This window comes from Neophocaena asiaeorientalis, unplaced genomic scaffold, assembly GCF_003031525.2.
Source record: "Neophocaena asiaeorientalis asiaeorientalis breed wild unplaced genomic scaffold, Neophocaena_asiaeorientalis_V1.1 scaffold489, whole genome shotgun sequence".
NCBI lineage: Eukaryota > Metazoa > Chordata > Mammalia > Artiodactyla > Phocoenidae > Neophocaena > Neophocaena asiaeorientalis.
Genome location: NW_020174791.1, coordinates 2,040,000 through 2,051,403, shown reverse-complemented (window position 1 = coordinate 2,051,403; position 11,404 = coordinate 2,040,000). Strand labels below are relative to the sequence as shown.

Sequence of the window (11,404 nt, the reverse complement as noted above, 5' to 3'; positions counted from 1 at the left end):
GAGGTCGGGGCGGCACTCACTGTCCTGGCAGCGGCCGCCCATGAAGCCGGGGCGGCACAGGCAGGCTCCGGTCTCAGGCTCACAGGAGGCACCGTGCTCGCACGCCGGGCAGATCTCCTGGCAGCCGAGCCCCCAGCGACCCTCAGGACAATCTAGCCCCACCACAGCCAGTCAATCTCCCCTGGGGCCTTGCTGGGCCCATCGGGGAGCAGGAACTTCTGTTCCCACCTGAGCTGTCCCGGAGGAGGGAGAGGGACAGGTCACGGGAACCCCCAGCCTCCTCATGGGCTGCCGGCTACAGGGTGTCCACCCCCAGAAAGGGAGCCCCTGCCCTAGAATGGCTCAACAGGCAAAAGGGGGGCACCCAGAGTGAACAGGTGCCTAGAGGACAAGCCACAGGCCCGGGGAGGGCTGGGGGCCGCTGGTCAACCTGTCTCCACGGCTGACAGCTCCTAGTCATGGCCACGTGGCCACAGGGTGGCCACAGATGCCCACATCCAGACCCAAGGCTGGTTGGTGTGAGCTCTCGCAGTTGCTGTGGACTGGCCTGAGGTCTGCAGGGCTCCAGGGCTGAGGCCAGGGCTCCCCAAACACAGCTCAGTGCTGGGGTCCCCAAACACAGCCCAGAGTTGGGGTCCCCAAATAGGATCCAGGCTGGGCTCCCCAAACACGGCCCGGGGCTGGGGTCCCCAAACACGGCCTGGGGCTGGGGTCCCCAAATGAGATCCAGGCTGGGCTCCCCAAACATGGCCCGGGGCTGGGGTCCCCAAATGGGATCCAGGCTGGGCTCCCCAAACACGGCCCGGGGCTGGGGTCCCCAAACACGGCCTGGGGCTGGGGTCCCCAAATGAGATCCAGGCTGGGCTCCCCAAACACGGCCCGGGGCTGGGGTCCCCAAATGGGATCCAGGCTGGGCTCCCCAAACACGGCCGGGGGCTGGGGTCCCCAAATGGGATCCAGGCTGGGCTCCCCAAACACGGCCAGGAGTCATGCAGCCCAGGGCGGTTAGGAGAGCACGGGACAAGGCTGCCACTCACCTGCCCCACAGTCAGCCCCGGTCCTCCCAGGAGGGCACAGGCACCGCCCCGTGACCAGGTCGCAGGGGGCGCCCTCGCAGAAGCAGAAGCCTGAGCAGTTCTTGCCAAACGTCCCGGCCGGGCACTCTACGGGGGAGGGTGGGGGCCTCAGCCACCGCCACAAGGAGCTGCCGTCCTCCCCTTGCGGCCCTGCCCCGCCCCGGGCACCCGCCCCCTGCCCCAGCAGCGTTGCTGGACACAGCTGCGGTCCCCTGGGTGACGAGGGCGGTCACGGGAGTGGGCAGGAGACGGGGGACATGGAGCAGGACAAGGAGGGGCCTGCTTGGGCTGACCCTCCTTGGGGAGTGGTGGTGAGGGGCGGCCTGGAGACCACAGGCCAGCAGGGCTCGGGGGGCGGGCAGCCAGGACCCTGGAGAGCAGGCGCAGGGCTGGCTCTGCCTTCCTCTCACTTTGGTGCACCCTGGGGACCCCCTGCTGGTCACCCCCGTGTTCAGGAATGAGAGTGGCCAGGCGGCTCCGGGCCCACAGCAGGGCTTCGGGAAATAACGCAGGGGCCGCGGAGCCTCGCCCCACCCGTGAGGGCTGCAGTGGCCGCTCTGGTGGCCTTGCAGGGCGCCGCGCCAGACCTCACACCTGCCCTGGCTGGGGAGGCAACGCGGTGGAGGGAGGGCCCTGCCAGCCCCAGCACCGTGTGGCTGCCCCAGTGCTGCTGGAGGGAAAGCTCCCAGCTCAGGAAGGCCAGCACGGACCTGGAGAGGGCGTGCTGAGGCACCCTCCACACCAAAGAATCAGAGCCCACCCCGCACCCAAACACCCAGCGGGGCTGAGAACTGAGGACGCTCCCTGCCTGAGGGGCGTGAGGTGTCAGGGGGTGGGCGGGCGCCAGGCCTGGGGTCTCCTTGGGCCCCGAGATGGGCTCCGGACAAAGAACACACCCTGGTGAACTGTTGCCGTGAGGGCCCATGGCGTGCGGGCACAGGCCCGCCCACTGGACCGCAGGTGCGGCGCAGGGCACTCACACAGGCACCCACGCAGTGCGGACCGGGGCGGGCAGGGAGGCCCAGCGGGGCCGGATGGAGCTGTCCCGCCACCTAGGGGAGCCCCCGCTCCACTGACTGGGGGCAGACGCGTGTTTGGGGGTTAATACTTTCCAGACCTAACAGCAGCGGGGAGCCCGTTACTGCTGTAAAAATATGTGTGTCATTTCCTGTGGCTCATCCTTGGGGCCCTGGAGGCTTTTAAAGAAAAAAGGAAAAGAAAGACAAAGAAAACCAGCAGGGAAGGGCTGGGGGTGAAGGCCCTTCCGTGTCTCAGCACACAGGCCGCCAAAGAGGGCAGGTGCAGGCAGGCCTGCCGTGTGCTGGAGTGCAGGGGGAGGCTGACCCCTCGGCTAGGGCTGCGCGGTGGCCCCCAGGCCACTTAGGGGCAGCTGGGCGGGCAGCTCTGGCTAAGGGGGACTCGAGCCGCTGCCCCGGTCGGGGTCACACCAGTCACACCGCAGGCCCCCTCGGCCCCCACCTGCCCGCCCGCTGATGGGTGAGGACAGTGTGTCAAGGGAGGTCCCAACCCACCTGCACCCCGTCGGCGGCCACGGCAGCCCCACTGCTCAAAGCCAGGGCTCCCCCATGTAAACGAGGGGCCCCCAGCCTCCAGCCTTGCCCGTGCCTGGTGCCCACTCATGCACGTGGAGGGCCTTTGGTCACCACCCGCGCCCCATGCCGGCACCTCCGGCCCAGACTTCGCTCCGAGCCAACACCCTCGGGAGCAGCCTCTGTCCTCCTGGCTCAGACCCACCAGGAAGGAGCCCCTGGCCCAGCTTCCAGCACAAATCTCACTTAGTGTGTCCTGTGATAGAGTGAGTGGGCAGGTGAGGGAGGGAGGGGGCAATCTTGGAGAGGCACTGGCCCTTCTCCAGGGCTCCCTGCACGTGCGTGCACACACGAGTTCCCACCCTCTCGGGTGCACAGAGACAGGCAGACCTGTGGCTGAGTCACCACTGCGTGACCAGGGTGGGGACATGGCAGGTCAAGGTGCTACCAGGACCAGCACTTCTGGTGCCCGGAGCCCAGCACGGGCCAGATGACCTGCACCCCACCCGCACACCAGGGCTGGTCGCTCACCTTGGCTGCAGTCCTCCCCCTGGTAGCCAGCAGGACACTGCTTCCCACACTGGCCGCTGACGGGGTCACAGGCCACGCCAGGGGGGCAGGTGCACGCCTGCCGGCAGCCTGGCCCAAAGAAGCCCGGCTGGCACTCTGCAGGGGGAGAGGGGAGAGGGGTCTGCAGGGTTCCGCCGGCCCTGAGGCCCTCCCTCCGCAGCTCTGCACTCACCGTCCTGGCACCGCTCGCCCCCGAAGCCCGCCTTGCAGGCACAGCTGCCGTCCCTCCTGTCACACGCGCGCGTGTTCCGCTGCTCACACTGGCACTCCTCCGAGCAGCCCGGCCCGAAGGCCCACGGTGGGCAGGCTGCACCCCAGAACCAACCGTGAGGGGGCCTGCCCCCTGCGAGCGCCCACCCTCCCCAGCCCAGGGTCTCCGGGACCCCACGCAGAGCCACTGGTTTGTGCCCATTCCACAGATGAGAAACAGGGTCTCAGAGAGGCACTTCCCAGCCAGGAAACGCTCAGGTCCTCACTGCCTCCCTCTATACAATCCTTCTACAAAGAGCTGCTAGGATGAAGTCTGCTTGCTTTTAGCCAGCATCCCACCGCCTCTCCCATCCCAGGCGTCTACGGACGCAGAGAGGGGTGACCCCAACGGGGGCTCAGGACTTGCTGCCAGGAATGTCCGGGAGCTCTGTGCCCTGGAGCTTCCGAGGGAGGCCTGCCCCTGTCCACGCTCAGCCCACCCACCAGCCTGGCTGGGGCTGGCACCGCCCACCCGGACAGACACCCTGGCGGCCAGTGCAGTCCAGAGGACGTGGCTTTGAGCCCACAGACCCCACACCCCAGCCGGGGCACTTGCTGAGTCCCTGCATTCTCATCTGTAAACAGTGACAGTCCAACACCAGCTGGACCATGGGCGGGAAGCACCCGGCCCACGTTGTGGCCCCGCCCCCGGACACGGGCGGCCAGTGGGCAGTGGGACTCACCCAGGTGGCAGAAGCGGCCATAGAGCCCCGGGTCGCAGAGGCAGGCCCCGTAGAGGCGGTGGCACCGGCCCCGGTTGGCACAGTGGCACTTCTTAGCGCAGTGCTTGCCGTAGAAGCCTCTGGGGCAGCCTGGGGGAAGGGGAGCCTCTTGACTGCCCACCCGGACATGGCCCCCGCCCGAGGAGATGCTCCAAGGGGCCCCAGGACCAGCACAGGAGTCAGGAGAGACCTGGGCCCCCAGCAGCCTGAGGACCCTGCACCCCACACAGGGAGGGTCCCTGGGGGTGGCGAGGGCAGGGCAGCCACGAAGTGCACCCCATAGATGCGGCCATCTGCCCTGGCTGGCCCGTGCCCCTAGGGTCTGTGGCCTGGATGGCGGCCAGAGTGGGATGCCAAGCACGTCCCCAGCACACACATGGGAGACGCTCAAAGAAAGCCCGCCCTCCTCGTCTGACCGGCACCTGCAGCGTCCTGACATCTGTCCCTCGGTGGTCTCCTAGCCTGAACCTCTGGGCCTCACAGAGGGAAGGACACGGGCCCAAGCTCAGGGGGCCCAGGGCCAGGACAGGGCTCTGGCATTCCTTCCCAAAACGCTCCCCTCCAGCTCTGTCCTGCCCCCGTCCTGCCTACTGAAGGGCCTCAGGGAGCTGGATGGTGACCCCAAGGTACGTCCACATCCTATCCACCAGGATCACCAGGTGGGGCCATCCTGCATTGTCGGAGCAGGCCTAACCCAACAAGTGTCCTTAGAAGAGAAGGGAGAGGGAGGCCGGAGACGAGAAGAGGAGGCCACGGGGAGACAGAGGCACAGACTGGGGGGAAGCAGCCACAAGCCTGGGGCGCCTGGAGTCTAGGAGACTAGTACGGGGTCCCTGAGAATTGGGACGAACGCCCTCAAGCTCACCTGCACGGGCACACTTTACCCACAGGACCCCGGCTGAGACCTGGTCTCCAGGAAGCCACAGCACGTCCTGAGCAGAAGCTCAGAAGCTCTAAAATGCAGACGCTTTATCTGCCGGCAGTCCCTTGGGTCCGTTCAGGGCCCATCACACATACAGCGCCCAACAGGCAGTGGGCTTTCAGCCTCGGCAGAATAGGGATGGCAGATCGCAGGGGAAGATAGGCAGGGACGCTAACCAAGCCGAGAAGGTGACCAGAGGGAGGGGGTGGAAAGCCCTGCCTGGCCGCCCCGGGGCTTAGAAACCTGCCCCACAGAGTTCCCACGGGCAGGGGACAGGTCCACCGATTGCTGCCATCCGCTGCTAAGGCGGGAAGTCCTTGATATGTTAGCTACATCCGCCAGCAAAAGAAGCAGAAACTTAAAGTTCTGAAGGCTTTAAGATAAGGATCAAGCACCTGGGAAACTTATGTGGACTCTAGTTCCTCCAGAAATGTTGCAACTTCCAAGTTCAAAAGGATGGTAATGTCGTCCCATGCAGCCGCAGCCCAGGCGTGCTCCCTTCTGCAAATCCCACCCAGCCATCACATAGCTCTCCTTGAATGCTTCCAGGAGCAGGGAGCTCACTACCTCCCCGGAGACCCTGTCACGAAAGTGCTATTCTTCCAACAAGTCCTCACCACCTGCTATAGTCAGGCCCCAGGAGAATCATCAGATGTAGAAAATCCAATGCCTCTTCCACTAAAGGGTCTCATCCTTCCCCCAGAAGGAAGGAGACTAGGAGCTGAGAGGTAGTGCCCACCCCTCCCCTCCACCCAGAGGACAACCCTGGAGGCACAGGAAGGGCTGCACCCACCGTCCTCACAGCGGGCTCCACTGACACCCGGAGGGCAGCGGCAGGCCCCTGTCACAGGGTCGCAGGTCCCGCCGTTCTGACAGCTGCAGGAGAAGCTGCAGTTCTTCCCGAAGGTGTCTGGGGGACAAGCTGCAGGGGACACAGAGAAGCACAAGGGTCACTGGCCCGCAGGAGGACTCGGGGCCCAGAAGCCCCTCCAGAGACACTGAGACACCCTCCTGGGGGTCGAGCCACCCAGTTCAAAAGCAACTTCCCAGAGTAGCACCCGATGGCACTCGTGCTCCCTGCCCCTGCCCACGGGCATGGCAGACATCTCTAATCAATCGCCCCATCCTCTCCCTCTGAACTCCGACACGTCCACCTTCTCAACCAGCACTTTCAGAGTGGGTCACTGACAGACCCTCAGAGACGGTCACTACGGCCCTTGAGACTACTGGGGTCGCTGGACAGGGCGTGGACAGGCTCTGGACAGAGCCTGCGAAAGCAGCTTTCAAATGTGCTTCGGCTACCAACTTGGTGCGTGGCCCGGGAAGGTGACCTCTCCCCTCTGGGACTCGGGCATGACTGGCCCACCCGCTCGCTGCTCTTTATGTCTTAGTTGTTGGCTTGTCGCCGGACCCCCGTCCACCGTGACATCTGTGAGGGGCAGACAGCAGGCCCTGCTAGCCCCTGGGGTCTCCCAGCGCCCAGAACAGGGCCTGGCAAGGAGCAGGAAGCCAAGAGACCCTGAATGAACGAGAGAATGAGTGAACGGATGCACCTGTGGAGCCCCTGCCCAGGGCCGGCGGGGAGGCGTAAACTGTGTGCGCTGCGCAGGTCCTGGGGCTCAGGGGCCCCGCCCACACCATGCCCTCACAGCAGCCTCACCCTCATTGCACATGAGCCCGGTCCAGCCGTCGGGGCAGTCACAGCCACGCAGGCTGGGGAGGCAGGTCCCCCCGTTCCTGCAGTCAGCGCAGGTCAAGCTGCAATCTGGGCCAAAGGAGTCGTCCAGGCAGACTGGGGGACACAGCGGGAGAAGGGCCTCAGAGCCTGGCCCCTGGCGCTGGACCCCGCCCAGCACCAGGCCAGAGAAGGGGCACAAGGGACGTCCTCAGGCTGTGAAGGCCCCACGTGGGTGAGTGGAGACGTGAGACCCAGATGGGGGGCCGGGAAGGGCTCTAAGCAGAGAGCTAGTGGCCCCATCCCAGGCTCAGCCCCGGGCGCGCTGGGCAAACTGACCAAGCAGCTTGGCCTCTCTGCGCCTTGGTCCAACGAGGCCCTCACGGGAGCCCTTCCTCACACCCAAGACCACAGGGTGGGCAGCAGCCGGGCCGAGGGGGCGCTGGTAGAGAAGCCCTGGGGATGGGCGACCTCTCACCAAACTTCTCTTGCAGTGTGTGTTCGCCCCGCACCGCCTCCTTCTCGGCCCCGACGTGGTCATCTTGGAAGAGGTGGGGCAGCTCGTCCTGGAGCACCACTACGTGCGGGAGGGGCTGCACCAGGGGCAGGTGGCCGTCCAGGCCCACCTCGGGCATCTCCAGGGCTGGGCGGAGCACAGAGGGCCCTGAGCCCCTGCCGCCCACCCCCGGCCTCCCTGGGCTTGGACTCCCTGCCCCTCAGTGCCCAGAGGCAGCTCCGGGCCTGAGCCCCACCCCAGGGCCCCTCCTCACCCCAGCCACTCCTGACCCTACTTCTCAGGACAGAGGAGGCTCTGGGCTCTGAGGCCCTGACCCATGTCACGTATACCCCGGCTGTCCTGGCTCCCATGCTGGCCCTAGGGACCCTGAGCACGGAGCGGGTGTGGGGACAGGAGCAGCTCTCTGGCCCTCTGGATGCTGCCCTCGGTCCCGGGAACCGCGTCCGTCCTCTCACCTGGGCAGGGCAGGAGCCGACTCCAGGGCCCCTGAGTAACACCCTGCCTGGGGGCGCCTGTCTGTCCGGCCCCTCCCCCCAGCTCTGCTGCCCCCCGGCCTGTCCCACGGCGAGAGGCAGGACAGAAGTGGGGTCCGTCCAGCCAGGAGGGTGGGGTCCCCATGGTGCCCAGCAGAGACTCACGGCTGCAGCCCCGGCGGTCCTCGCCCAGCAGGTAGCCATCCTCGCAGGAGCACTGAAAGGAGCCGGCCAGGTTCGTGCAGCGGTGCTCACAGCCGCCACGGCCGGAGGCGCACTCGTCCACGTCTGCGGGCACACCCAGGGCGGCTGGCGCCTGTCCTCCGGGGGTCGGGGTCTCGGGGGCCCCTCCTGCCCCGGCCCTGCCCGCTGCGCAAGGGCCTGCTGGGTGATACCCAGGCCACAGCCATCCTCCTGTACCCAGGGTCAGAGGGACAGGGTGCACTGCCTGAAGGAGGCCAGGCTGGGAGCAGCCAGGGGTGCAGGCCCAGCCCGGGAAAAAGACAGTGAACTCAGGCGGGGGACGGAGTGGGCAGGTCCCCGCAGCCCTGCCGACGGCAGGGGCCCAACCAGCACCCACTCCCCAGCCAACACAGCTGCCTACCGCTCACCCTCACAGCCGCAGCCGTCGGCGCCAAGCTGGTAGCCGGCATAGCAGCTGCACTCGTAGCCGCCAGGGCTATTGGTGCAAACCTGCTGGCAGCACGGGGAGTCGGCACAGTTATCGACATCTGCAGGGCACACACCACAGCCCGGCTGGCACCCAGGTGCCCGCCCGCGCGTGCATCCTTCCACAGCACACCAGTGTGTGCACGCCTGCACACACCACACGCACACCTGCACACAACCACACGCACAGCTACACACAACCACACACACACCACACGCACACCTCCACACACCACACGCACAGCTACACACACCACACGCACACCTCCACACAACCACATGCACACCTGCACACAACCACACGCACACCTGCACACACCACACACCCCTCCACACGCACAGCTACACACAACCACACACACACCACACGCACACCTCCACACACCACACGCACAGCTACACACACCACACGCACACCTCCACACAACCACATGCACACCTGCACACAACCACACGCACACCTGCACACACCACACACCCCTCCACACGCACAGCTACACACAACCACACACACACCACACGCACACCTCCACACACCACACGCACAGCTACACACACCACACGCACACCTCCACACAACCACATGCACACCTGCACACAACCACACGCACACCTGCACACACCACACACCCCTCCACACGCACAGCTACACACAACCACACACACACCACACGCACACCTCCACACACCACACGCACAGCTACACACACCACACGCACACCTCCACACAACCACATGCACACCTGCACACAACCACACGCACACCTGCACACACCACACACCCCTCCACACGCACAGCTACACACAACCACACACACACCACACGCACACCTCCACACACCACACGCACAGCTACACACACCACACGCACACCTCCACACAACCACATGCACACCTGCACACAACCACACGCACACCTGCACACACCACACACCCCTCCACACGCACAGCTACACACAACCACACACACACCACACGCACACCTCCACACACCACACGCACAGCTACACACACCACACGCACACCTCCACACAACCACATGCACACCTGCACACAACCACACGCACACCTGCACACACCACACACCCCTCCACACGCACAGCTACACACAACCACACACACACCACACGCACACCTCCACACACCACACGCACAGCTACACACACCACACGCACACCTCCACACAACCACATGCACACCTGCACACAACCACACGCACACCTGCACACACCACACACCCCTCCACACGCACAGCTACACACAACCACACACACACCACACGCACACCTCCACACACCACACGCACAGCTACACACACCACACGCACACCTCCACACAACCACATGCACACCTGCACACAACCACACGCACACCTGCACACACCACACACCCCTCCACACGCACAGCTACACACAACCACACACACACCACACGCACACCTCCACACACCACACGCACAGCTACACACACCACACGCACACCTCCACACAACCACATGCACACCTGCACACAACCACACGCACACCTGCACACACCACACACCCCTCCACACGCACAGCTACACACAACCACACACACACCACACGCACACCTCCACACACCACACGCACAGCTACACACACCACACGCACACCTCCACACAACCACATGCACACCTGCACACAACCACACGCACACCTGCACACACCACACACCCCTCCACACGCACAGCTACACACAACCACACACACACCACACGCACACCTCCACACACCACACGCACAGCTACACACACCACACGCACACCTCCACACAACCACATGCACACCTGCACACAACCACACGCACACCTGCACACACCACACACCCCTCCACACGCACAGCTACACACAACCACACACACACCACACGCACACCTCCACACACCACACGCACAGCTACACACACCACACGCACACCTCCACACAACCACATGCACACCTGCACACAACCACACGCACACCTGCACACACCACACACCCCTCCACACGCACAGCTACACACAACCACACACACACCACACGCACACCTCCACACACCACACGCACAGCTACACACACCACACGCACACCTCCACACAACCACATGCACACCTGCACACAACCACACGCACACCTGCACACACCACACACCCCTCCACACGCACAGCTACACACAACCACACACACACCACACGCACACCTCCACACACCACACGCACAGCTACACACACCACACGCACACCTCCACACAACCACATGCACACCTGCACACAACCACACGCACACCTGCACACACCACACACCCCTCCACACGCACAGCTACACACAACCACACACACACCACACGCACACCTCCACACACCACACGCACAGCTACACACACCACACGCACACCTCCACACAACCACATGCACACCTGCACACAACCACACGCACACCTGCACACACCACACACCCCTCCACACGCACAGCTACACACAACCACACACACACCACACGCACACCTCCACACAACCACATGCACACCTGCACACAACCACACGCACACCTCCACACAACCACACGCACAGCTACACACAACCACACGCACACCTCCACACACCACCACACACACCTGCACACAACCACACGCACAGCTACACACACCACACGCACACCTGCACACAACCACACGCACACCTCCACCCAACCCCACGCACACCTCCACACAACCACACGCACAGCTACACACACCACACGCACACCTCCACACAACCACACACACCTGCACACACACACCTGCACACCTCCACACAACCACACGCACACCTGCACACAACCACACGCACAGCTACACACACACACCTCCACACACCACACACACCTGCACACAACCACACGCACACACCACACACACACCACACGCACAGCTACACTCACCACACGCACACCTCCACACACCACACGCACACCTGCACACAACCACACGCACACACCACACAC

The 11,404-nt window shown here is 64.5% G+C and overlaps 1 protein-coding gene across 3 annotated transcripts in view; it reads right to left on the bottom strand.

Moving 5' to 3' along the window:
* The window catches only part of MEGF6 (multiple EGF like domains 6), a 101,472-nt gene that overhangs the window by 9,497 nt on the left and 80,571 nt on the right, over positions 1–11,404 (bottom strand). For all 3 annotated transcript variants that reach the window (XM_024760338.1, XM_024760339.1, XM_024760340.1), the window contains exons 10-19: positions 8,366–8,485; positions 7,920–8,042; positions 7,243–7,407; positions 6,750–6,881; positions 5,883–6,011; positions 4,129–4,257; positions 3,369–3,503; positions 3,158–3,292; positions 1,038–1,163; positions 21–152 (exon numbers count right to left, since the gene is read on the bottom strand). In XM_024760338.1, the coding sequence (XP_024616106.1) occupies positions 21–152; positions 1,038–1,163; positions 3,158–3,292; positions 3,369–3,503; positions 4,129–4,257; positions 5,883–6,011; positions 6,750–6,881; positions 7,243–7,407; positions 7,920–8,042; positions 8,366–8,485 (1,326 nt within the window). The remainder of the gene's footprint in view (positions 1–20; positions 153–1,037; positions 1,164–3,157; positions 3,293–3,368; positions 3,504–4,128; positions 4,258–5,882; positions 6,012–6,749; positions 6,882–7,242; positions 7,408–7,919; positions 8,043–8,365; positions 8,486–11,404) is intronic.